General features: G+C 41.4%; 2 protein-coding genes across 3 annotated transcripts in view; one reads left to right on the top strand and one right to left on the bottom strand.

The window, feature by feature from the left end:
• The window catches only part of LOC310988906 (galactose-specific lectin nattectin-like), a gene marked incomplete at its 3' end in the record, with an annotated part of 114,190 nt that overhangs the window by 2,341 nt on the left and 84,350 nt on the right, over positions 1-27,499 (bottom strand). The window contains exon 7 of the mRNA XM_083975710.1: positions 13,180-13,314. Within this exon, the coding sequence (XP_083831836.1) occupies positions 13,180-13,314 (135 nt within the window). The remainder of the gene's footprint in view (positions 1-13,179; positions 13,315-27,499) is intronic.
• Positions 1-27,499, top strand: part of acss2 (acyl-CoA synthetase short chain family member 2) — a 156,711-nt gene that overhangs the window by 52,499 nt on the left and 76,713 nt on the right. The window lies entirely within an intron of this gene.

The following is a 27,499-nucleotide window of genomic DNA, read 5'->3' as shown; positions in this document are numbered from 1 at the left end:
TTTTAATAAGTTGTAAGCTTCAGAAACCATTAAACACATATATTTAGGAAAAGTCACGGACTGGAAGACCTGTAGGTTTAATGTAAACAGAGTAATTTACATAAGAAAAACACAAACGGTCTGTGAGACCGTCTTGGCGGTTCTAGTGTTAATCCCTCTGGGTCCTGTAGACTATAGACTATTGAGAGCCAGGTCGCTGCAATAAGGGGATCACCGTGGCCTGTAATGCGAAGGAAGCCTATTCTTGGTATTCTTGGATCTAAGTTGCCCTTTGATCAAGTATTGCCCATTTGGTGAGTGTAAGAACATCATTGCCAATGTAATGAATGAACACCAGGTAGTGACTATATAACCAGCTGTGTCACCCTATGTTCGGCTTACCTCTGATGAAGACGCACACCGCATCGAAACTTTAGGTGTTGTGCACCTTTATTAAACCTCTGCATTAGCTATATGGAGTGCTCCAGTGGTTTCTTTTGAGTTTAGTCCTCTGTGAAATGACCCAATTGTACCTTTCTGTCATTTTAAATAGTGTTTTATATTGTTCACTGATCGCAATAACGCGAGTGTGTGTTTTATTGGAAGCGAGGCTGAATAGTCTACAGTGGGTTTTTTTAGGTGCTGCACTACAAGCAAATCTCATATTGTCTCTGTACAAAGATAACAAAGACCTTTTTAAATGTGAAAACAGCGGAGACCTATTCAAGATTTGCGTTTGGGTAACACTGACATATAAGGCGAAACATTAGAATTAATTTATTAATGGCCACATTAAGTGAAACTATTAACTTTACCAATTATCCATCTGATTGTCTGTCCTACTGCGAGCGCACAACTTCTTTCAGCGGTGACTGACTGTATATAAAATGAAATATATAGGCTATAGCCTAATATATAATAAGCTCCTGACGCTCAGCTCCACTGGACTTTCAAAGTAAAGGTGACGCAGCTGTAAATAGGTTAAAATAATGAAACAGCGGCGCTTATATTTATGATTAAACTCTGAACATCACCTGGTCGGGACACTGGAAACAATGTAATTACACATGAGGAGACCGCTGTGGCGTTTTAAGGGGGATTAAAATGTTGGCGGTTCTAGTGTTAATACACACATTGACACAGGCTACGCACACACGAGCTACCCACAGACACACAGCTGAGGGGCTGAGGCGGCACGGAGAAATGCACATCTGGTGGCGTGCCCCCTCAGTGGGTGCTCAACCTGGTCAGTGGGTGGCTGCCCGTGCACCGGAGCGCCCACGGAATCGGCGCATATGTGTCCAGGAGTAGGATTAGTATTTCGTGCTCAGGTTATATCTATTTCGTGGGAACGAAATAGTAATTCGTTCCCACGATTTAGGTATTTCGTGGGAACGACTTACTATTTCGTGGGAACGAATTACTATTTTGTGGGAACAAATTACTATTTCGTGGGAACGACTTGCTATTTCGTGGGAACGACTTATATTTTTTTTATTCCATGATATATCACGGGCTCCGTACAAAACTGCTGCGGCACCTTCCACACACGCAGCCGCCGCTGCAGCCGCCCACCACACACACACACACACACACACACACACGTGCACTCACTCACTCACTCACTCAAGGTGAGTTAGTACAGGTGTTCTCTCTTTTCTCTCTCTACCTGTCTTGTCCGTCATCAAGCGGCACCGGTGTAGCCCCCCACCGTCCCTCCCCCCCGCCGCCGCCACCACCGCTCCCCTCTCTCTCTCTCTCTCTCTCTGTCATTTTAAATGAGAAGTGATACCAGGAGCGGTACCGCCGCTCCACCGTTTTAAATCACGGACTGAAAAACAGCCGTTCGTCATTTAAAAATAAAACCGCGGACTTATATTGGAACGTTAATACCGCGTCTGGTCACAGCGGTCCTGGTCACGTAATGAGCGCTCATCTTAACGAGGAAGTCTTCTCTCCCGGCGTAAATCTACGTCAATATTTTTCGGTAGCTTCTCATCACAGTCCGCACCTTGCAGAGTTTGAGCTGCACCTCAGTTTCACTTGTTTTCATTTGACAGTTTCACACAGAACTTTCTGGTGGAGTCTTTCCATGTTTCTCCTTCTGTGATAGTAAAAAGGGACATTAATGGCGCATTTCCACTAGCACGGCTCGGCTCGGTACGGCTCGGCACGGCACGGCTCGGCTCGGTTTGGTTGTGTTTCCATTACAACTGAGTATCACTAGTGCCGCCGTGACGTCATTTACACGGCGCCGAGCAACGCTCTAAACTCTGTAAATATATAACTTTAGCAACATTTGAATCATTTTCAGGCGAGAAAGTAGTGGTTTAGATCCCCACCGTGTTGAAAAACTGACAAAATACCAGCTGTTTACAATTTTGTTTCAACGAAGTCGGCGTTACTAAAGCTAGCCGTAGTGAGCAACGCACTTCCGGTTATTTTCACAAAATAAAATACCCGTTGCCTTTTATCATAAGGAAAGCCATTACGATAGAATTGGTGCTTTTACTTTGTAAACAGGAAGTGAACCTACCCTCGCTGTAGCTAGCTTTAAACCGCCGTTTTGACTGCTCTCGTCCCGTTAACGGCATTTAACCATTCAATATGCCTTACCGGAGAGTCTACCAGCTCTGAGATCGACCTGGTTCATTGTAAAACATTTATTTATTGATGTAAATGTGGTGTTTTCTGTGCGTACAGACCCCAAGGCATTGCTGCTCTTCTGTCTAACCACAAACAAACTTCTGCTACAGCCACAATTGTTAGATTTCATCAATGAGACCAACATTTAAGAGTTTAACCAGCCGGTGGTAAACCTCTAAAAGCCATCGGGGAAGTTAATTAGCGGTCTGTTCTCCTCGGGGTGACGATGGTAGGCTGGCCGGCGGAGCACGTCAGGAGCCGGGCTGCTGCCTCTGTGATGAACCGGTCGCTGCTCGGACCTGGAGCTTCACTTCTCCGAAAAACATCGGGGCAAACTTCTAAACAGCCGTCGTTTGGATAAACTAACCGCACATGGGGATCTAAACAGTTACTTTCTCGCATGAAAAAATATTAAAACTTAATAAAGTCACGTAATAACAGAGCCAGTCTCAATATTAGAAATTCTCTGGTAATAACAGGCTTCAGGCTTCAGCAGGAACATTTCTGTTGTCGGTCGTCGCTTCCAGTGACGACACTCATCGGCCAATCAGTGGAAGGCAGTCGGCTGACGTCACGTTTTAGTAACGCTTCGGCTCGCTTGGAACCAGGGCTGAGGTGATACCAAAAATGTACCCGGTTGCAGGTACTGCGTGCTAGTGGAAACACGCAATAGCGCGCCGAGCCGTGCCGTACCGAGCCGAACCGTGCTAGTGGAAATGCGCCATTACATTTCTTCAGACAAGACGATTGTCTTATACCGTAAAACACCAAATAAAGGCCCGGGCGTTTATTTGCTTAAATCGCTCAAATCAACCGGTGTTTATTAGGGACCTGCGTAGGGACTCTGGCGGCAGGCGGCGGTGGAATGATACGTGCGTTTCTCAAGGCATTACTGTAAATACGGCCAGGGCGGACTCGTTCTCTGTCTCGCCGTCCTGGCCCGCACAGGTACCACGGTCCTCTGCCCTCTCTGATCCGCCCCAAGTTGCAAAAACCCTGCGGACACCCAGTCTCTCCACTCCTCTCCCACACTTCAGCACCTTCCTTCTTTTTTTTTTTTTTTTTTGATTGAATGAAGTAGGCCTATAACTAATAATAATGCAACGTATAGCCTAACTAAATACGCATAGTAATCAGAGAACAGTAGGCTGTTTACGCTACTTTTAAAAGGAGTAAAGTCATTTAAAACGAGGAGCGAGCCGAGCTGAGCCGAGCCGACACTGTGCAGCCCGGGGGTCTCATTTATAAAACTGTGCGTGGGATCGTTACTAAAAGTGTACGTACGCCCAAAAGCCAAGTTTTGCGTGCGCCAGTAAATATTCAGACTTATAAAACCCTGCGTACGCACACTTGCAAGCAAACTTCCCTTTATAAATCACAGAGTTCCTACAAGTGTGCGCAGCTGAATCCGCTTCACGTTCCGCCCTGTACACGCCCTGTTTTAACCGTAGATGGTCAATGCAAACCACCACATGAATGCGATCTGCATGTCAATGAGCCTGACGTGCTCTTGTTCTGTCGGTGTTGTGAATTAGCTGCAGGTGTGAAAGTGGCGACGTGACATGTTGCTGCAGCTGTTAACGGCGTCAGCGGCTCAGAGCGCACGCGGTGTTGTTTTGGTGCGGTGCCCTCTCACATGCTGGACCCGGTTCGGCACATAGTTACAACAATGACAACAGTTCTAATCTGAAACGAGTTATTAACCATTCATCATGGTCTCCCTCTCCATCCTTTCTCCTCCAGCGGTGCCGTGGTGCAGAATTACGCACGGGGCTCACCGCTGTATTATTTACAGTAATTAGACTGATCGATAAAACTTTGAATAATTAGCGGAATCAGTTACATTCTGAGGAATGATCAAACATGACACTTCTCTTGATAACAAGAAAACAGAATGTAACAATTGTGCGAACGATTAGCTACTGGATTTTTTTCCCCAGGGTTTGAGATTTAATTGACTCTCGATCATACAGTATGTTCACACAGTATCATAGGAACATATAGTTATTTACAACATGTATTTATCCCATGCAGCCGCGGCGTCCTCTCCTCCTCCTGCGCTCTGGGAGTGGACAATATGACAGAGAGACGGTGATGATTAAATATAGAGAAGGAATTTTGATTTTGAATTTTCAGTTAGATTCTAATTAGATGTTTCTGAAACATCAGTCCGATGCAAAATAAGGGCGCTGTTGAATTAAATCACCGTGGCAACATGGATCTAACACATACGGGTTGAAATTAAATGTGTGACGGCCGATAATAAAAACATAATCGTTCTTCTCAATCATCATTTCCTGAGTCTGACTTCAGTTCACCACCACACCGTCTGTGTCGCCAATTCCCCTTTTCCTCCAAACCATGCGTACGCATGGGTCAGAGTTTGCTTATAGCTGCGCACATTCTCCCGTCAAGTTTGTTTTTTATAGATCACAACCTTGGCGTGAAAAGTCACGTACGCCACTTTCAGCCCCGTTTTGTGCGTACGCAACGGTTATAAATGAGACCCCAGGACAGGTGCTGAAGTGCGGATGAGAGGAGTGGACAGACCGGGCAGGAGCAACCAGCCCAGAGGCGTCTCGTCGGTCCTCGGCCGACTTTAGAGACACCCGCTATATTTGCATAGAATATTTTTTGGCAACCAGATAAACAATGTTTGACCCGGCGTTTATTTGGGATGGGCGTTTAATATAAAAAATATTTTACTACACCCGGCGGTTAATTGGGACCGGCGGCAATTTGGGACTCGGCCATTATTTGAAGTTTTACGGTAAACTATTCGATTTTTTTTTTTACAGAACGAGTATTATTTACACTGAGCACAAGTTATATTTGAATGATAGGCCTACCAAAACTTTATTATTGTGAATAATTCCTTAGTTTCAGGTGTCTACCTCATTTTATTTAAATGTAGCTATGTTTAATGCCAGAGACAAATGAAGGAAAGAAAAACCTAAAAAACCTTTAAGTATTTATTTTTGGTGTTGTTTAGGCCAGTGCCTTATCCTTATTTTACTCAGCTGTTTGCACTTTATGCTACAGTTAAAGCTGCATATTTCATTAAAAGTTTAATGAACTATCATCTTAATTGTCTTTATTTTTAGTTAGCATATACCTTAAACACTTCAAGCTGAAAGCTATGGTTATATGAGAGCAGCTGCATGCTGGTGCGATAAACTGTATGTTTTACATTCAATTTACGTATGATCCGATTAGTCGACTAATCGAAAAAAATAGTCGGTGACTAGTCGACTATCAAAATAATCGTTTGTGGCAGCCCTAGAACACACAGATGATGTGACAATTGGGCCAATCAGTAATTTATTATACACTCAGAGCTTGACAGGAACAACCTGGGTCATTGTTTTCCCGGCTGTGTGAAACAACACTTCCTGTCTGCAGCTCTCTCCAAGCTCATTGGTTCATTCAGAGGTTGATTCCAAAACAAACTGCTCGCTGGCAGTTTTGATCCAATGGGGACTATTTTCATTTATTTTAAAGTGAGATTACTAATCACAGTTATGTGAAACGCTCAAATGATTTTAGTCGATAAACTGTAAAAAAGAAAAAAAAAATCTGCAGCTGTTTATAAATATAAGTAATTTCAGTCTTGTTTCACTTTTGACTTTTCACAGTTTTAAAAAATGTCACTCAAGCTCAGGGACTTTAGTTTTGACGGTGCCAGTGGATGTTTCATCGATCAAATGGTTTAATGAATGAATCAAAAAGGAATGGATAATGATGACAGCAATGAGCCGCAGCAGTAACAGTGTCTCCTGTGAGCCTGGCCGAGCTCTACTCTCCTCAGATGTCTTGGATTGAACCTGGTGTCAACAAATTCATATCAGAAAAGATGCTTCAAGCATTTTCTGTACTAGTACCTCACTAGGGTATTTGGGTTCAAGCTACATCACACATCTTTGTACATTTATGAGCTCTTACAACTCTACAACTGCTGTTTTGCTCTTGTATTCTGCGCTGTGGATAAAATTTTTGATTTTCCCAAACATAAATCTATGTCTGTTCTGAGAGGTTGAACCAACAAACTATTCCCCATACTGGAGCTCACTGAGCCTGCTAAGAATCTGAACTTGCAGCTAATTTGGGCCTTAAAAGGTTTCTAGTCTTAGTTTGTTAGACACCTGTGATTTTATTTAATTAGGGCCGGGCCGGGCAGCATCAGCTGCCAGGACCCTATTGTTTTTCTCAGTGTTCTTCTTTCTTCTTTCTTCTTACTAGGAAGTCCTACGTCCATCAGTGAAAAAAACTTCACAGAAATGTTCGACCCCATGCCAGATTTACTCAACTCCAAGGACATGTGCCACCCCCTCCTAGGGGGGGGGGGGCACAATAAGAGTTTAAATTTAAAAAAATTGAAAATTTCTACCAAAGCAACGGTACATGCTACAGTTTTGGAACTTCGCCAAAATGTCGCCCCAATACTGCTGAAACTTTTGTTCACTTAAACTCATTACAAATTATGGAGTCCATCACTCTGTTATTTTCAAAATCTTATAAAACCTATCTCCTCCCACAATTTTTGCTCAATTGACACCAAACTAGCTAGAGAGCATCTTAAGACTGTCCTCTACAAACAATCCACACAGATTTTTGATTTATCGAAAATTGAGCCTACAGTGCATGAAAACGTTTGACTGTAAACTGTACTGTAAACATATACCATCCAATTCTTGATAAACACATTTTCAATCTCCCTGAAAAAAATTTCGAATATTTTGGAGTCGTGCTTGATGAAGTTTGGCAAATATCAGAATTTTATCTCAAAATCTAAATTTTTGAGAACATTTTGATTTCTGCTCTCATGGGAACAACTACAGTCAATGTAAGAGTGACATTTTTAAACATCAGATTTTCTCTCATGAAGAAAATACTTATCATTAAAAACAAATCACCAACATTTCCATGGTGTCAAGATGCAATTTATGTTTTATCAGATTTTTATTTAGATAATACAATTTGTGACATTTTGACAATTTTGGAAATCTGCTACGACAACTGCTACGACAGATGCTGCCCGGTCGGTGACTCCCTGAGTCTATTTGAGAAGCCACACACCATGTCTCACTTCAAGACAATTAGCTTAGTGAGATAGGTGCTGGTTCTTGGTGTCAAAGGTTGTGGGATCAACTCCCAGTAAGGGTGACACAGGATACATTAAAATACCAGATGTAAAGGGGACCTATTATGCTCCTTTTTGCACAAACTAAAATAGTTCCTGGGTGTCTTAAAGACATGTCTGTGACGTGCTTCGGTCAAAATACCCCAAAGATCAAACATCACAGCATTCTGTTCATCCTCTCAAAAACAGGGCTGTGCAAAACGGTCTGTTTCAGTGGCCCCTCCCTTTAAATGCAAATGAACCACTCCCTCAGCATTGCGTTACCATGACGATGTCTACTACTAGTACCTATACTGATTTGGCCAAAATGTAGTATGCAAACAAAAGCTAAATCTGCAGTAGGCAAATTGCCAGTATCTCCAGTATGCATCTGACCAGTGTGTAATGAAATGTGCCCATGACCTAGTCTCACCCTAACCAAAGATGGTATAGAGTAGTCTTTGCCATGTAGGCTACTGTAACCATGTAACATGTAATATAACTTCATAAAATACATTTAAAATATATGCAGACTGGTCAGTTCATTGTAAACAGTTATTTATTGATGTAAATGTGGTGATTTGTGCACATAGACTACAGAGCTCCGCAGCACTGCGCCTCCTCTCCTCCTCCTTCTCACAGCTTCACTTTTCATTCAAACTAATCCAACTGCCACAATTGTAAGATTTCATCAATGAGACCAACATTTATCTCTTAAAAACAATAACCACACGGTGGTAAACGTCTAAAAAACCTGCGGGTATGTTTATTAGCGATGAGCACGGACGTCTGCCCGGCCAAGGAGGCCTGCAGACGGGCTCAAGGTTGTGGGTTTGTATCTTGCTTCAATAACCTTGTTGTTGCATTTTCCACCTGATCTGTCTCTTTACCTCTTTGTCTTTCTCTCTGTTTAGATAATTGTATTTCTGACATTTTGACAACTGCTGCCTGGGTGATGACTCCCTGAGTCTATTTGAGAAGTCACACACAAGGACTCACTTCTAGACAATTAGCTCAGTGAGTTAGGAGCTGGTTGTTGTTGCCAGAGGTTGTGGGTTCATGCCCCAGCAAGGGTAATGAAGATGACATATCCAAATGCCAGAAGTTTGTCAACTAGCAACACAAGACAATAGTCCTGATGGTGGCGTACTGGCGTTACAGCATGTATCTACATTTCAAAACTGAAAATAAATTCTTAACAGATCAACCATATGTGCTACGGCTTTGCAACTTTCACTTTCAAATTGCCTAATTTTGTCTATTAAAAAAATTGCCCGGCCACGATCATTGCTGCGCAGCAGCTATAATTATTATTTTTGTGTGTCTCACTGTGCCAATCTAAGTGGAGCTGGATGTATGAAGCTAATAATTATATCTAATGTTAAACAAAGTGCAGCTGCTTATTTGACCCAGAAAGGTTTTGTCTGTATAATGACTCAGGTGAAAGAAGACATGTGGCTGTTTTTTTTCTCTCCGATCTCTGAACAGGGCAGAGCCAGCAGTCATTTGACTTACTGGTTGTTCTTCCGTATGTAACGGAGGTCTGCGGGTATAGTACCAGTAAGGAGAAGTGACAGCGTGTGGTGGTTAGTGGTACTGAAGTTAAATTCACTCACCCATAAAAGACGTGCGAACCAACTTGTCAAGTGGCCATTGGCCTCTTGGCGAAACGGTTAGCATTCAAAACCCGCTCAGGGCAGCTCCACAGAACAACATTGGTCACACTTATATTTAAGCAATATCACACGAGAGGGAGTGCTGTTGTACTGTATATCAGCACGGCTGTGATTCGGTCGTAGGCACGAGGCCGCAGGCCGAGTGCCGCAGATAATCACACCGTGCTGATATACAGTACAACAGCACGACCTCGAGTGTGATATTGCTTTTATACAACAGTGCTACGAGCTAGGGTTGCCAACTCTCTGAAGTGAAAATAAGGGACAGGGGACATCGGGCACGCACGGGGAGGCGGGGGCGGGCGCAGGTGCAGGTGCGGAAGGTTGGGCATAAATAAATACAACATGATTTTTATTATTATTATCATTATTAATATTTTAGTCAAGCAGTCTAACAGTTAAGGTTACTTTGAGGAGCAGTGAATTACATGTGATTAAACATCTTGCAACAGGCCTTCCTGACAGCTTTGCTGTGGTTCATCAGTGGTTCCCAACCTTTTCTGGCTCGTGACCCCTTTTTGACATCACAAATTTCTGGCGACCCTGTCAATCCAGATGCACCAGCTCAGATATTTCTAATGCTGCAACTCGATTTAAATTTGAGAAAGTGAAACTATAGAATACAGTTGTTTAGGGTTGTGTGTGGTGTTTTAATCATAATTTTAAAAAGAATAATAATTAGTTTAAAAAATATTTTTATCAATTACTAGACATTTCAGGCGACCCCATTTGAATTCCAGGCGACCCCACATGGGGTCCCGACCCCAAAGTTGAAAAACACTGAGCTATACTTTCAGATTGCCGTCTTCTCTGTCACTGCTAACCTATCTATCAACCAGATTTGAGTCAAAATAAATATAATTATTAATACATGCTATATCAGCCTCCTGAAATAGCCTACCTGGTGAAGAACAAACTCCCTAACTCCTCTGAAGATCTCCTTCCACTGTGGTTGTCTGAGTCCTGACCCAGGCTGTTTATCCTCAGAGATTCCTCCGTGACTAATGCAGACATTTAATTGGGAGATGTGCGGTTGGCTCTGTATAAATGATCTCTCACGTTTTCCTGCCATTTGTGTTTCTTTTCCCGTTCTTTTCTACACGTCTGCGGTCGTTTTTTTTTTCGCCACCGCACTTGCATCAGTCACATCAATGAAAGCGGCTTCGCAGGCGTATCCGAGCAACACTTAAGCGACCCAGCAACATAACGGTGTCCCATTGGTCAATGAGAGGCTCATTGAGACAGGCAGAGTCAGCCAATAGTATGTCTCTGCAGACCCGGAGACCGCAGATTCAGACCCGCACGTTTGGACCCGCAGGTTCAGACCCCTTGTAGAGACCCCTACTGGCTGACTGTAAAACTGCAACTCCACAGTCTGGACCGTTCAGACCCCTTCTTATGGATTTTCAACAGGGCAAAGTCGAAATAAAACACCAATAATCTAATTGTTTGTGAAGTTTAGACTACTTTTAAACTTTTAAAAAAGATTTTGGACTAAATAAATAAATAAAACACGAAGATCTAATTGTTTGTTAAGCTTGGATTACTTTTAAACTTTTAAAAAATCCTTTGGACTAAATAAATATAATCCAAATAAAACACTAAGATCTAATTGTTTGTGAAGCTTGGATTACTTTTAAACTTTTTTTTTAATCTTTTGGACTAAATAAATGATTAACCTCCTGGGGTTATAATGACAAAACAGTCTTAAAATAGCCCACAATGAATTGAATGGAATGAAATGGTTTCAAATGTTTTATTGCACAGGCTTTCACAAATAGTCTTTATATTATGGCAGTGCTCCTTCTTTCCTCATCTGCCTTCAGCCTCCTGCAAAACTCGTCCACGTCACTGAAAACAGACAAAATTATAAATACTGGAATAGAAGAACCATCAATTTACATTGTTGACTGATGCCTGCAGTGCTTATACTTTCACAAGAAACCTTACCGTGAGAAAAACAAAATCCCACAGTCGTTCCCACATGTCTGGCGAGGCCCTAATGAATAAAAATAAGTGGACATTACTGGAATTTCATGTCCTGTCCTCTCTATCCAGGATCAATTTGCTGAGCAATTTGTCTAGAGAAAAAAATACAAACGTCAATAAAAACAACATGTTGTAGCATAAAGTTGCAGTACGTGAGTCTACAGTGGCAGTACCAACGACCTACACATAGGCTGTTTTATTTGTGTTTAATTTAATGCACACGGTATTAACCGTTTCAGTTTCATTAAAAACAATATGTCAAGAGAGCTTCTAGCAGAAAAATGCTAAGCTTGGTTAGCATTTGACGTGCATAAGGCTAATTGTAAACCTATTATAAGTCAAACGTTCGTTACGCTGCAGATCGCATTTTCAACAAAAACTTTTATGACATGAAACAAACTGATTAACCGTTCAATACCTTTTTCCGTGGTCTGCACGTCCATGTTCCGAGCAGGTAACATTAGCATAACACAAACCAGGGGGCACTGTAGCAGAAAACCAAGGGGTCTGAACCTGCGGGTCCAAACGTGCGGGTCTGAATCTGCGGTCTCCGGGTCTGCAGACACATGCTACTCGAGTCAGCAGCGGCAGTCACAACTGCACTGGGTCATTAATAAAAATCGCCCGACATGGATTTTCAAAAATACGGGACAAAGTGCGTCCCGTATCAGTTCAATAAGGGACATGTCTTTTAGTCTCCAAATACGGGACGATTCCGTATTTCAAGGGACGGTTGGCAACCCTACTACGAGCGCATTTTTAGAACAGTAATAAACTACAAGAGATTATGATTTGTTTGTTTATTTAATCATTTATTTGGCTCCGCCAACAGAAATAGTTCTGCAACTGGAAGGGAGACAAGGCTGTTGCCAGGCAACACATAAACATTTCATACTAGCTTGCTACTAGCTAATAGGTTTTCCACCGAGCTGCTTCCAGTGCTGGTTCTGGTTCTGAGCCCGTGTCTGATTAGCACCGGAGCAACAGGACCAGCGTGAAGACATACAGAGACGTTATCGATACCGTATTACATTTGTTTATCATCTATGTAATCAATATAAACACAGTTGAAGCTAAGTAGCTGAGCTACGTGGCTAACAACAGCTAATGCTAATATCAAAACACATCACCGTCAAAACGTAGTTGCCCCCGCGGCGATTTTTTCCCCAGCCGGGTTTAGTAGAGACTTATCACCAATGAGACGGACCAGGTCAGGTCCGGGTTTTAATGTTCAGGTCCGTTTCTAACTGTAGCAGCAGCAGCAGCAGCAGCAGCAGCAGCAGCAGCAGCAGCAGCAGAGAGATGGGGCAGCTCCTGTATGGGGAGCGTGGCTCTGACTTAGCTCCTGTCCAGCTGAACAGCGGAGTGATTATGTCTGTGAAAAGTCCCAGTGCTGTTATACTGTATATCAGCACTATGGAATGTCTCGTTGTCCAATCAAATTGCTCGGTTGGGACCGGTCGGAACTAACTGTTGTATAAAGTATGTTATGATCTGTCCATTGTTACAAGGCTCCAGAAATCAAGTCCCCTTCAGAGAACACAAATCACCAGTAAAAGGTCAAGAAATCATAAATACCACCAAGATGATGATTCATCTCGACACAGTTTTCTGGTCGTCCTGAATAGTTGTTGGGTTCCCCTTTATTCCAGACTTTGTAGTCAAACTTTGAGCCATCAGTCCACATCCATGTGGAGTCCTGGAAGAGAAAGCACGGGTTACCTCTTTAAGCACAGGGCACATCAGATCCTTTGTCTTTAAATGTCTCACCTTCATGCTGTCATGGGCTCCAATCCAGATAACTCTATCAGAGCCCCTCCTTTTCTGAATCAGGTCCCTGACAAACTTGTTTTCCTCAGCGCTGTGGATGGAGGCTAAGTTCCCACCAAGTCGGATGCAGGTGACCTGATGACCAAGATAATGAAATGAGAGAAATACAACCTGGGTCTATACAGGAAACACACAGGCATCGCCTTAAACCAGCAGAAAATGATGATACTGTAGTGAGTTGGAAAATGCTACATGGTTTCTCAATGTAAACAGTCTGCCTGTTAAGGACTTGAACCATTCTAACATAGTACACAGACACACAACATTACACATTGTTTTGTATTGAAGCAATACACATTTATGTCAGTAGATGGTGGTATTGCAGAAGCGGAGCTGGGCAGTTCTGTCTCTGGGGCATGGATGTATTAGAAGAACTTATAATAATTATAGCTGCTGCGCAGCAATGCGTCGCATCCGGGCTATATTTTGGCAAATTCTGAACAACAAACAGGAGAATAGGAAGACAGGGAAGTTGACCTTGTAATGTTCACTTTGCACCAGTTGAGGATTAAACCCGCAACATCTGGAACCAAAGACCATTGTCTATCGCACTGAGCTAATTGGCAAGTGGCAATACTATGGTGGCTTCACAAATTGAGTAAGCCATTCACTGTCGTGCAGGCAGATTTGACACCAGTGTAAAAAGAGGTAAACATATGATATTTGTCAAACGCCTACGGTGACTCTGAGATTTTGTACATTTGTTTCACAAAGACCATCTGGTATTTTAGTCAACTCCCTTGTTGGGTCTTGAACCTACATCCTCTGACACCAAGAACCAGCTCCTAACTCAGTGAGCTAATTGTCTGATATTGAGACCTGCTGTGTGTCTTCTCAAATAGACTCAGGGAGTCAAAGCCAGGCAGCAGCTGTCAAGGCAAATTTAAAAAATGGTCAAAATGTCACAAATTCTAATATCTAAACAAAAATCTGATAATACATAAATTGCATCTTGACAGCACGGAAGTGCAAAAATTCAGTTTTTGAGATAAAATTCTGATATTTGCCAAACTTCATCAACCACGACTCCAAAATATTCTCAGTTTTTTTCAGGAAGATTAAAAATGTATTTAGCAGGAATTGGATGATATATGTTTACAATTCTGTTTACAGTCAGACGTTTTCATGCACTGTAGGCTCAATTTTTGATTAATCAAAAATCTGAGAAACAAATTTTGTTGAGGACAGTCTGAAGATGCTCTGTAGCAAGTTTGGTGACAATTGAGCAAAAAATTGTAGGAGGAGATACATTTTAAAAGAAAAGAAGAGGAAGAAGAGGAAGAAGAGGAAGAAGAAGAAGAAGAAGAAGAAGAAGAAGAAGAAGAAGAAGAAGAAGAAGAAGAAGAAGAAGAAGAAGAAGAATTCCAAGGAATACAATAGTGTCCCGGCAGTTTTGCTGCCCGGACCCTAATTACATAATATTATATTATATGAAATTATAAATCCTGTATGCTGTTGAGCACATCCTTCAGGTTGTCATGGTAACACAGTGCTTACTGGCTTGTGTAACCTTAGATCTGGTGCTGGGAACAAAACAAACAACATCCTAAGAAAACTGTTCACAAACTGCTTTATGGTGTAAACCAGAAATTTCAAGCAAAGCCCACTGACATAGTTGTCATGACATTAACAGTTTTAAAACAACAACAGAGGCGCTGTGTGATCATATTGTTCTAATACCTCTGCAATAGCCGCATCCCTGGGATAGGCGTGGAACATGAAACAGCGAGAGCCAAACACAGCCCAACCACGGGGACAGCCAGAACCTGAAACACAGTTACTGTAGATAGTTAGATAATTATGGTGGGTTGAAAATAAATCTCATTTAGGTAGAGGAAAGCTAACAACTCTCATTAATGGTCGTCAGAGCACCTAGGCTACATGTATGTCCCAGTGCACTTGGACTCTGCCTCTAGTCCACTTTAACTGCTGTAGTAACTGCTGTACAATGTCTATATATGGTAAATATTTCACAGATAGTTAGTTCATTGGATAATTAGTACTACTGATTGAAATGTTTCAGCTTTCATTTAGACATTTACATTTAACACCAAGAGTAGAGTCTGTATGTACAGTATGATGATGTTACTGACAGCCTTGCTCTCTGTGCCAAATGTGGCCCAGTGTCTCTTCAGGAAACCCAAAAATTTGGTTTGATTGGTTAACATCATTAAGCACATGACACACAATGTAAACACACAAGTGATGAATAATTTGAACAAAACACACAAAGTAAACTTCTGCCATGTAGCATAATTGTAAATCCACCCAAAGACCTCCAGTGAAAAAGCAGCTACAAACCTGGTACATTGACTTGATTGGAGATGGACGTCTGAGAACATAGAGAGCAGATTGATAATATCAGTATCAGCAGTCCCTCTGGGCTGAGACTAATACGATGTCTGTTTAAAGCAGATATCAGTGGAATGTTTTTGTTAATATAAGTCCTAAATAGTCCTATTTTCCGTCAGCAATCACTTACATGAAGTATTTCAGCCTAAACACGAGTCTCTCCGTCACTCTGCTCTGCTGTAACCCGAGGAGAAAATTTTCCTTGTGGGATACAAGTGTTATCCAATGAGGAGAGAGAACGGCATTCGGGCTGTGTGTGCAGCCAAGGGATGCGCGTGAATGTGGTGACGTAGCACGAGGACCAATTGATGCCTGACAAGGGCGGGGGCTGCTAACTCATGGTGCGTTCAAAGAAACTCGTACTTTGTGTTTTTCCTTCCTGTGAAGTCATACCAGTTCGATCTGGTACGAGTTCACGGGTCGGAAGTTACGAGTGGCCGTTATAGGGAACTTTCACAGACAACAGGATGGTAAAAACACGAGCTACGGGTTACCTGGAACGCTACCAAGTCGTAGTTGTGACTTGAAGCTGTAACTTACGGTTTCAAAAGCCTGCCTTGAACGCAGCATTAGCCGAAACGGCCGTGAAGCTGATATCTGCTTTAACTAGTGAGCATTTCTTCAGGAAAAGCAACAGAATTGGTTTCAGTGCTTTTCTCAGTCTCTAACCTAATTGAATGAAGAGATGAGCAGTTGTGCAATGCTGCTTTTGCATTCAGGCACCATTAATTAATCTAGGGCTAATAGAAAAAGAATATGGAAATATGAGTCATTTTCAGTGAAATATGATAATTTTAATTATTTCTGGGCTTGGGCCCTTAGTCTATGGCACCTTTGAAGAAACACCAGGCATTTATAACACAATGATGATGGTATGGTGTGACAGCTCCTTTGATTCAGACATTACATTTTGGCACATTATGATTTCACTGCATTAAACCAATGCAAAAGTAATTAGAGCTCAAGTAAAAGTGTGATAACATACTGTATATACATTCCATGTATTAATTTAAGGGAGGACATGGTCTACATTTGTTGAATAAACTCAAAATTTACACTTAACTCAAACCCTTAAGATTTTTAATTCTGTGAGTGGTTTTCTCACCTCACTGTTCACTACACATGCAACTAGAAGTAAAGTCAGGGTCATGTTCTTTAGCACTGTTTGTTTTCATTGTAACTGGGGATCAGAGAGTTTTACTCACAGCTCCTTCAAACAACAGTCCACCAGTGAAACAGAGGAAGACCACCTGAAAATGTGACGCCATCTGTGGAAAGACAACAAAACAAGTAGTCGTTTGCAGCAGTGTAGTGACCTCAGTGACTGTAAGCCTGAATGATTTAAGAGAACAATGTATTTATGAATTTCAGTTGATAGGTGGTAAACCACCAAATGTTCACTTACCTGTAGTGGTATCTGACACAGGAGGAGAAACAAACAGGCAGGTTGAGAGGTGAATATTCATCCTGTCCTTCTCCTTTTATACAGATGGCAAAGAATCACAGAAACAGTGTTATATCAACATTCCGTTGTCATTGTCATTAAGTGAATCCAGGTTGAACTGTGATGTTGATTCTTCATCAGTTTCCACCCTCAACTAATATTGAAACAATGTTGATTTTCTAACTAAAGATCAATGGAATTTCACTGGTATTTCTATTAACACAAATATTGAAACAATGTCGAAATTTCAACCTAACTAAAGATCGAAATTCCAATCGATATTAAACCACAAAAATGACTAAAAATAGGCCAATAATGATACAAACCCTGCTTTAGCTACAGTGAGGATGTTGTACTGGAAGCAGAAATGCCAGCAATATATTGTAATTTGACTATTACAGTAAAAAAAAAAAAAAGCAGTATATTTCTGTGATAATTTGAATTTACAGTAACATTCTAGTTAGGGTTATTTAAAATGTTCACTGTTCAGTGAAAACAGGCATAAAATAGTGACTCCGTTTAGCAGTTTAGAATATCTACAACCTTGATTTTCAATGCAATTAAAATGAGAGTTACTGTATTGTTCTGACAGGTGCTAAAACCTACGCTATATAATCAATAAACAATTGATAAAGGAATGAATACTGCTAGATGTCCCAGATAAACGAGCCAAAGATATTCTAAGTAACAGAATAAAAACAGCCAAATAGTTTATGCGGGAAACAATGGCAATTAGCTAAAATTGCATGTGAGAGACTGTCCCTCATAGCCAAAATGAAAACACAGCTTGTAGTAGGCCTATCCTCAGTTAATCTGCTGTGAATAAATAGATATGACATTCAATATTTGAAACACATGGCAAGTCAGAAAATATAAACTTCCATCAGAAGAAAACCAGCCCTGTAAGCGTCTCTCTGAAGTGTGCCATGAGCAGCTCAACAATGAGAAGGGCCATCTCTGTATCTTCACTAGTAGAGAGAACATCCTTAAGATCGTATTCTGTGATGGCTCACCCACATTCCTCCATCCTGAGTTCCTAAATATGATGGGCCTTATTTAACAGGTTTTTATCTAATAGCAAATGACAAATCCACACAACTTAAAAACAACAAAATATACTGAATTCATAAATTCTTATGGCAATTAAACGGTACTGTACATATAGGCTCATCTGACCAATAAGACAAAGACCATAAGAGTCATTTTTGTTACCATGGAACAAAAACGTGTCTGAGTAGACCTATTGTGGCTGAACCTAGTATTATTGTGCATGTACTGTGACTTTATCTTTGCCACAAATGTTCGATAATTATAATAATTAGGTAGTTTGTCTGAAAGGGCTTTACCAACACCCTCTGTCCTTAGGCCCTCACATCCTCACCCAGTTTTATCTAAGACAAAAACAAGACTTACACCGGTAACACTTTACAATAAGGGTCCCTTAATTAACGTTAGTTAGTGCATTATTAAGCATTAATTAACTGTTTAATAATACATGAACAATCATTATTATGTATTACTTAGCATTAGGTGACACCATGACACATTAGCTAATGTATTAGTAAGCAGTTAATTAATGTTTACTACTCAAAGTTAATTAATACATTATTAAGCATTAATAAAAGTTGAATAATGTAATTAGTTATTATTATGCATGCACTACTCAGCATTAATTAACACATTAGTTCATATATTAGTAAGCTGTTAATAACGTTTCTAGTAATCATTTACTAATGGTGATTATTTGGAGTGAATAAGCATTAAGTAACAGCTAACTAATGCATTAATCATGAGCTATATGGCATACATGTTACCTTGGTAGTCTCCTGGGTAAGAGTCATGCATGTTGACCATTTGACCAAAGGGATAGGCTATGCCTGTGGCCAAGTAGCCAGGGCACATGATCAATTGGAGGCATAGTGACAGAACCGTCAACTGTCACACATAACACCTGAAAACTTACAATAACGCAATCAAACAGGCAAGAATCTGTTACTTTCAAAAACTAATCAACGACCATAAAAACAACCCCAAATGCTCTTCTCCACAATCGAACTTTTAACAAACACAAATTTTTATAAATCTTCCAAGACACCAAATGACGCCCTTTATAAGGACTTTGCAGACCACTTCAGAAGTAAAATCAATGACCTCAGATCAAGTCTTTTATCTCAACAGATTTTAAATGTTGACACAACCGGATCATTGATTTTACCCGAGGAAACCTGGAGAGTTTTGCCCTGGTTGATGCGAGGACACTTGGTCAAGTTTTCTCCCAAGTTAAGCTCATAACCTTCCTTTTAGACCCAATTCCCACACCGATTCTTTGAGGAACAGCTGGTGGTGGCGAAGCCCCTTCTGAAGAAGAGACCCCCCCCCCAGTCTCCCCCAAAAAGGTGGTCTTCCTTTCCTCAAGCCTCAGTGTCCTGCCATGTCTCGTCACTGACAGTAAGGGCCCTAGTTTGCTGGCGCAGCGCAGGTGGCGCAAGGTAGTGCAGCCGGTCTAATGCAAGTTTCGACCAGCGCAGCCTAGCGCAAAGTCAGATTGGGAGATTTGTAGATCGCGCTGCGCTGAGATAGGCGTGGCCGCGCAGCAGGGGGAGGCGTCACAGATTCAGCTTGGTGCAGTGGAAGTTTTGTGCGAAAATGTCTCGCCGAGGTTGCGCTGAAAGCTCGCCACCTCCAACCAGGTCTACTCTCAGCGCAGGGCGGAGCGCAGCAGGTGCAGTGGAAGTTTGGCTGACTGACCTGCAGTGCACACACGTCACCAAGACCTCACAGGCAGATCTCCACAGTTCCAGACACATTTCAATGCAATACATATCCACAATAACCACTATTTAATGCAACTAATGGAATCAACACGTGAATTTATATCTATATAGATTGTCCCGTCACATCTGACGTCAGATCAAAGCAGAGATCAAAGGCTGTGGCACGCGTAATGGAAACTCCACCTGAATTAACACAGCAGGGACGAACTGGCACTGAAAAGCAGCTGTGGATGTCCCAAGAGCAGGACTGAGGGTGGATGACTGCATGTCTCTGCCGTATTGAGATACCACTCTGCCCTTGTGATGATCACTTTATTTATTTATTTACTTATTAATTCATTAGCGCATCAGGCAGCCGTAATGAAAAACAAAACACAAATCTTCATCTCTCTTAGTCCACCACAGCCTCGGTATCAGATAGTCAGTATATAGCCTACTACAGTACTCTCTATCACAGAAAAAAAAGAGAGTCTAAGTCTGACTGCGCGGCCCACCAATCTTGCGAAATGGACCTGGTCCACGCCCCGTTGGCGTGGCGAAGCTGCGCTGAGCTTAGACTTCGCTCGGTCTAAGAAACTAGGGCCCTAAGTGTGTATAAGGGTGTGTGTGTGAGTGTGTGGGTCAGCGTGTGTTTATGTGTGTTTGTATGTGTATATGGGGGGTGGGGGTGGGTTTTCTTCATTTTTTCTTCTTCTTTTCTTTCAATGTTTTTAACCCTGTGAGGCACTTTGTGTTGCTCCAAGCATTAAAAGTCTTGTATGAATAAAATAAAGTTGAAGTTGTTGTTGGTGATACTACATCATAATTCGGAAGAAAAACCAGGCCTACAAGACAAATATGTATCTGTATGTGCAAAGTGGACCAAAGGAAGTGTCAGCGTTAAAGTTAAGTTTGCATAAAATGTTTTGTTACTTCAGTCATGGGAGAAAGCACATAGAGTCATAGCTTATATGCCTTCCTCAATTCAGGCATACCACCAAGTTCAGCTGGGAGAGTCCAAAAACATGCTCAGCCCTTAAAAAGTATAAATGGGTGCTGAATCCTCAAAACAAAAGTCCAGATAATATACGAAAAGTACAGGACCACACTCCGATGTAAAGTATTTGTTGCCTCACCAACGTTTCGGGAAAACCCATCCTCAGCGTGTATCAGGCAAACCACTGCATAGATCACACACACACGTGTTAATTATCAGTAATCACTGATCAGGCTGGTGTAGCAGCCGCAGTGACAAGAGAAGAGTAAAGAAGAAAAAACACTCAGATATTGAGAAAGATCCAGAAAGATATTGAGAAAAAACTAATTCTTGAAAACAGCTTTATTCCAGGAAACAGGTCAAGACCAACTCCTCAATAAGCCCTGTGTAGAACCCAATAATGTAATAAATCCCTGATAATGTAATAACCCCAATAATGTAATAAAAAATTTCACTTGAGTGGATTGAAAATGTAATAAAACCTGATAATGTAATAACTTCCCAATAATGTAATAAAGTGCATTTCCCAATAATGTAATACACTCTTAACCAATAATGTAATAAAGTATTACATTATTACATTATCAGGTTAGCCTTCATTTCAAGGGACCTGATAATGAAATAATACTCCAATAATGTAATAATTTAACAGGAGATCACCGTGATCTCCTGTTAAATTATTATTAATAATAATAATTATTATTATTATTAATTATTAATGTAATACTTTATTACATTATTGGTTAAGAGCGTATTACATTATTGGGAAATGCGCTTTATTACATTATTGGGAAGTTATTACATTATTAGGTTTTATTCAAGGGGGCAGTTGTGGGTCTGAGAAGTGAAGCTCACTTCCGCGTTCAAAAAACTGCAATCCCCCCGGCTTCCTCTGGGGGCTGGTGTCAGAAGGGAGCATTCCCCATAGACCCCCATGTTAAAATCGCCGATTTTACATCCTCAATAAACATGTTAAAAGCCTGGTGTCAGAACGTTTTTTTTTCTCAATCGATAGTTTCTACCCCCGCACACACTCTGAGGGGGGTGAATTTTTTTTTAACTCTACCGTTTTACTGTTATTAGGTTAAAACTCTGGCCAATTAGGGCGCGGAAACGTTGAGTGACAGGTCCGAGCAGCTCTGTGGACAGCTGCTTCGAGGCCAGTGGGCGGGTTCTCGGCCGGCCAATCCAACATGGCGCTGTCCAGGCCGCCATATTTGAGTCACAAAAACGACTCCCCAAAACCAATGGGTGACGTCACGGACGTCACCCAAAAGAATGGACGTAGCGTCCATTCTTTTTACAGTCTATGGTTTTATTACATTTTCAATCCACTCAAGTGAAATTTTTTATTACATTATTGGGGATATATTACATTATTGGGTTCTACAAGCCCCTTTGGCTCTAAAGTGTCAAGGAAATGAATCCAAAAACATTCTCTTCGTAGAAGGATTTTGCCTCGATCCCCACCTCTATGTGGAGTTTAACTGCCTCGATGCCCATGTATCTGATCATCAGGATCATGATTACAAAAAGAACATTCATGTTCAGTTTTTAAGTTCACATTTTGTCTTCGCACCATAATCGAGCTTACAAGGACATTTCAATTAATACACCACAGATTTTGTGTTGTTAGGGCATTGGACACATTAAAGCAGAAGTGAGTGATCCGGTCGTTTTCGCTAATGCTGCGTTCCAGGCAGGCTTTTGAAATCGTAAATTACAGCTTCAAGTCACAACTTACGACTTTGTAGCGTTCCAGGCAACCCACTCGTGTTTTTCCGACCTGTTTTACCGGTGAAAGTCACTATAACGGCCACTCGTAACTTCCGACCGGTGAACTCGTACCAGATCGAACTGGTACCACTTCACGGTCGGAAAAATACGAGTTTCCTTGAACGCACCATAACAGTCCTCGTCGCTACGTCACCACATTCACGGCGTTCCTTGGCTGCACACACAGCCCTGCATGCCGTTCTCTCTCCTCATTGGATAAAAACTGTAGGATACGATAAATGTTTTCTCTTCGGCTCAGAGCAGAGCAGAGGGACTGAGAGACCCGTGTTTCAGTCCAAACACTCTATGTAAGTGATTGCTGTCGGAAGATATAACTATTTAAGACTTATATTAACACAAATATATCACTCACTTCTGCTTTAAAACAAGGTAAGTTGCCACTAGATGCTTTAGATAGAAAATTAGAAGATTTGGTCGACATATCAGATTTCACTAGGTAAATAGATTGGAGTTGGCTGCCTTTTAAAGAATAATCTGGGTGATACTTGGAAAACTTTGTCAATTTCTGGATCTGTGTTTAGAATATGCCAATGCTTGTTTATACGTTTTTTTTTTGAGTGCACTGGAAATAGGACTGTATGTGCAGACCATAGAAACTGAGTGACCAGAGAAAACCTTCTCCTTTAACTCCAATAAAACTCTATGATTGGAAACACCATGGAAAAAATCCATCAGATCCAGAGTAGTGTCATAACATCTGGAGATAAAACTATTGCGAAGCTCCTTGGCTTGGATCTCAAAAGCTTCAACTGAGTCACAAATGCGTCTATACCTTAAAATTTGGTTGTATGGCAAGCTCCTCTTCAGCAAAGGTGGATGATAATAAAGAAAAGTGTCCCTATCTGTTTCTTTTTTTATACACCTCTGTATATAGACCATTAGCGGTTTTCTTAACCAAAATATCCAAAAATGAGTGAACTTAATAGATTCTTTTTTACTGTTCAAATATTTATGAAATCTCTTCAGATCCTCTGGCCTACCACTCCATACAAAAAACAATATATTTTATTGAATGCTAAAAAAGGATTATTGTTATAAATACGATCCTCCTCAAACTTGCCCGAAATAAGCGAGCTGGGTGCCGCTGGGGGTCTGCTGAGACCCCTGACACCAGAACAGGAGAGAGGACAGGAGGTGTTGGGGGTGTTGGGGTAGGGGGTGGAGACTGGAAACCATGCAGATGAGGGACTGGTGACAGCTGCCGCCCAACAGGTGGGTAACATGGAGGGTGCAGCACAGACGAAGAAGTTACTGGATGTGGCTTCAGCCCAGCCGGAGAGGGAGTTGGCTGTGGCCCAACCGGAACAGTAGTGATTCAACAGGTTTTAATGCAGTGGAGTGTGCATTAGACCAACTTATCAGACAGTAGCTACTATGTGATGTGGGAAATTATCATAGAAAAAAAGTATACTTTGGCTGCTTCGGTTGACAAGGAGTCTCTGACGGATCTAAAGTTTGATAGACTGAACTTAATTTTATTACTGACTTTCTTTATGTGAGTTTTGAAGCTGAGATTTGAGTCAATGTGTACTTGTAAATATTTGTATTCTGTGACAACTTGTAGCCTCTCACCAGAGATAAGAAAAATATCCAGTTTTATGTTTGTTTTTTGGGAAAAAATATACACATACAGACAGTTTTTGAGAGATTTAGCTGTAGACAGCATTGGTTCAGCCAGGATGTGATTCTCAATAGCATCACCATTTCTCCCGCTAATCTCCCGATTTTACAGTGAAGGAAACAAGTAAGATTGTGGGGGATATTTGTTGGAGGCAGGCCGGTGACATGACTCAGTCACTCACTGGAGGCAGTGACACGGCAAGTAGCGTTGATGCTGCCGGTTTCCTGCCGCTGTTGACGTCGGCACGAGTGGATCTGTTGGTCCGAGTGGACGTGGCGGCACGCATTCGGTGCCCCCCCCCTTCCGTGCATGTCCGCGGTGCACAGCTCCATGGACGAGCCCCCCATAGCAGAGGAAATGGGCCCTTGAATGGCTGGTCCAGACCCCTAGATTTAAAATATGAGTTTTGTTTTTGCCCACCAGCCACTGCTCCCCACTAGACCAGTTCTGAGTTCATTTTAAAGGAGAATTCTGATCATTTTTGACCCCTAAATCGTTGTCCTGATGGTCACCCAGTGTTGGGGGGGAGCAAAAAATGCGACTAAAATTGATGCAGGCAAACTGGAGTTACACCATGGTGAGACGCCGCTAGTGAGAAACTATGGGGGCAACTTTTTCAACCACAACAAACACTCGAAAAACAATCAAATATCTATGGTACATGACTGGAATCCTTATGACACACCACTGAACTCATATAGTGTACAGTAAATGGTATAAACTTTGTGTTTTTGCATGTTATCACTCACCTCAGATAGCCTTCTGAAACATCCTGGAAAGACATTACTATTCGATCACAGAGCGCGTGCTCTCCCCACCACAGAAACAAACACTTTTTCCTTGTTGTGATGATTTCTTTACAAAAATAAAGCAGTGCAGTGGTAATATCCAAAATATCTCCGACCGTTTATTTTTGTAAAGAAAAAAAAAGAAAAAGTGTTTGTTTCTGTGGCGGGGAGAGCAGGCGCTCTGCGATCCCTTAGTAGGCTAATGTCTTTCCAGGACGTTCCAGAGTTCGGCTGTCTGAGGTGAGTGATTACATGCAAAAACACAAAGTTTATACTGTTTATACCGGTTTGTACTGTACAATTTATGAGTTCAGTGGTGTGTCATAAGGATTCAAGTCATGTACCATAGATATTTGACTGTTTTTTGAGTGTTTGTTGTGGTTGAAAAAATTGCCCCCATACTTTGGCGTTGTCGCTAGCGCTAGCGCCGGGTAGCCATGGTGTAACTCCGGTTTGCCTGCATCAATTTTAGTCGCGTTTTTTGCTCCCCCCAACACTGGGTGACCATCAGGACAACGATTTAGGGGTCAAAAATGACCAGAATTCTCCTTTAAAACTGCTAATTTTTTCATTGTCCTCAATGGTAAACAGAATCATTTATTAGGCTAAATATCAAAGAAACAACAGTTTCAGAACAAGTTTCCTTCATCAGGTTTAAAATACAAGGCAAGAAATGACGACAATTTATAGGCACACCTGGCGAATGAACCCTGATACTGTACACCGATGAAAAAAATCTCCCTATTTTTCACATTCCAAAGTTGGCAAGTAGGAAAGATTGGTCTCACAACAGAGGGTGATTACAAAACAAACTGCTCACTCACTCTCTCTGCCTTCCTATTTCCTGTCTCTCTCAACTATCAAATAAAAGCAAAAAAGCCCCCCCAAATATATAAATGCTTTGAGTAGGCACAGAAGAAGAATATTAAAGCATTGGCCTATTTGATATTATAGAATATAATAGAATTTGTCCTTAAAGGGATAGTAGCATTTTTTTTAAGGGGGATTGTATGATCTACAAATAGCCCCTAAGTACTTTAATTTCAGTAGAAGACTCTCTACACTCCTCCCTTTAGCAACGCCAGCCCATAGCCCTGCCCAGAGATTTACAACATACATTGTTGTGAATGGACCCAAAAAAACGGCCTATTTTCGCGGCCTAAAAGAGGTTTTACGTGAAAAGAAATACACAATTCCATTGTTCGCTATAATATAATTTCTTCCAGCCCTTCAAAGTGCAGGAAAAACACAGTTTTTATTTGGACCTAACCAACTCACGTATCCCTCCGCCCAGGGTTAGCACCCGCCAATCAGCAGTTGGTTGGCTCCAAATTAAAAAAAAGTTTTTCCTGCACTTTGAAGTTATATTATAGCGAACAATGGAACTGTGTTTTTTTTTACACGTAAAACCTCTTTTAGGCCGCGAAAATAGGCAGTTTTTTTGGGTCCATTCACAACAATGTATGTTGTAAATCTCTGGGCAGGGCTATGGGCTGGCGTTGCTAACGGGAGGAGTGTAGAGAGTCTTCTACTGCAATTAAAGTACTTAGGGGCTATTTGTAGATCATACAACCCCACTTTAAAAAAATGCTACTATCCCTTTAAATAGAGAAATGTACTATTTTGCTCTTCTATTCTGACTGTGGATAATGCCTGTTCTGAGAGGTTGAACCAACAAACCATTCACAACACCGGAGTTCACTGAGTCTGCTAACCATCTGAACTTGGAGCTGATTTGGGCCTTGAAAGGTTTCTAGTCTTAGTTTCTTTCACACCTGTGATTTTATTTAATTATTATTATTATTTATTGCTGTGTGTGTGGAGCTGGATGTATAAAGCTAATAATTGTATCTAATGTTAAACAAAGTGCAGCTGCTTATTTGATTCAGAAAGGTTTTGTCTGTATAATGACTCAGGTGAAAGAAGACATGTGTGTTGTTTTCATTTCCCTGTTTGTATCAAAGTGTATGCAATGACAGTAAATGGACATGACTACTGCTTGATGCTCTGTCTGTTTATTTCAAAAGTTGTTGGATTCAGCAGAAATACAGTTTATACTGAAGGATCAAAATCCAACACTCCACCACCACTGAGGAACAAAGAACAAGAACCGATTAAATGAAGGGAAGAAAGAGAAAGAGGACAAGACCAGGTCAAATCTCTGACCTGCCTGTAGTTATAGATTGATGTTATATCCCTGAACACAAATCAAAAACAAGACTGTGCTGTGATTAGTTGTGATTAACTGAACTAATTTGATCATAAATTCAGGAGAAGACATTGTGTGTGTGTGAGTTCACACTGCTGTCACTGAAGTCTGATGTGATGATCAGTCAGTACTGATGTTCACAGACACTGATGGTCCCAAAGTTTTGGCACAGACGAAAGGTCTTCTATCGGAGCATGTCTGATCGTTCCATTGCAGACCTGTAAGAAGAGAGAGATTATTCACAGTAAATATTTCTGATATTGAAGAGACATGCACAGTTCCTACACACGTTCCCAAAC

Source organism: Trachurus trachurus (genome assembly GCF_905171665.1).
Source record: "Trachurus trachurus genome assembly, chromosome: 7".
In the NCBI taxonomy this organism is placed as follows: Eukaryota; Metazoa; Chordata; class Actinopteri; order Carangiformes; family Carangidae; genus Trachurus; species Trachurus trachurus.
Note: the sequence above shows the minus strand (reverse complement) of the source record. Positions and strands in the feature narration are given on the sequence as shown.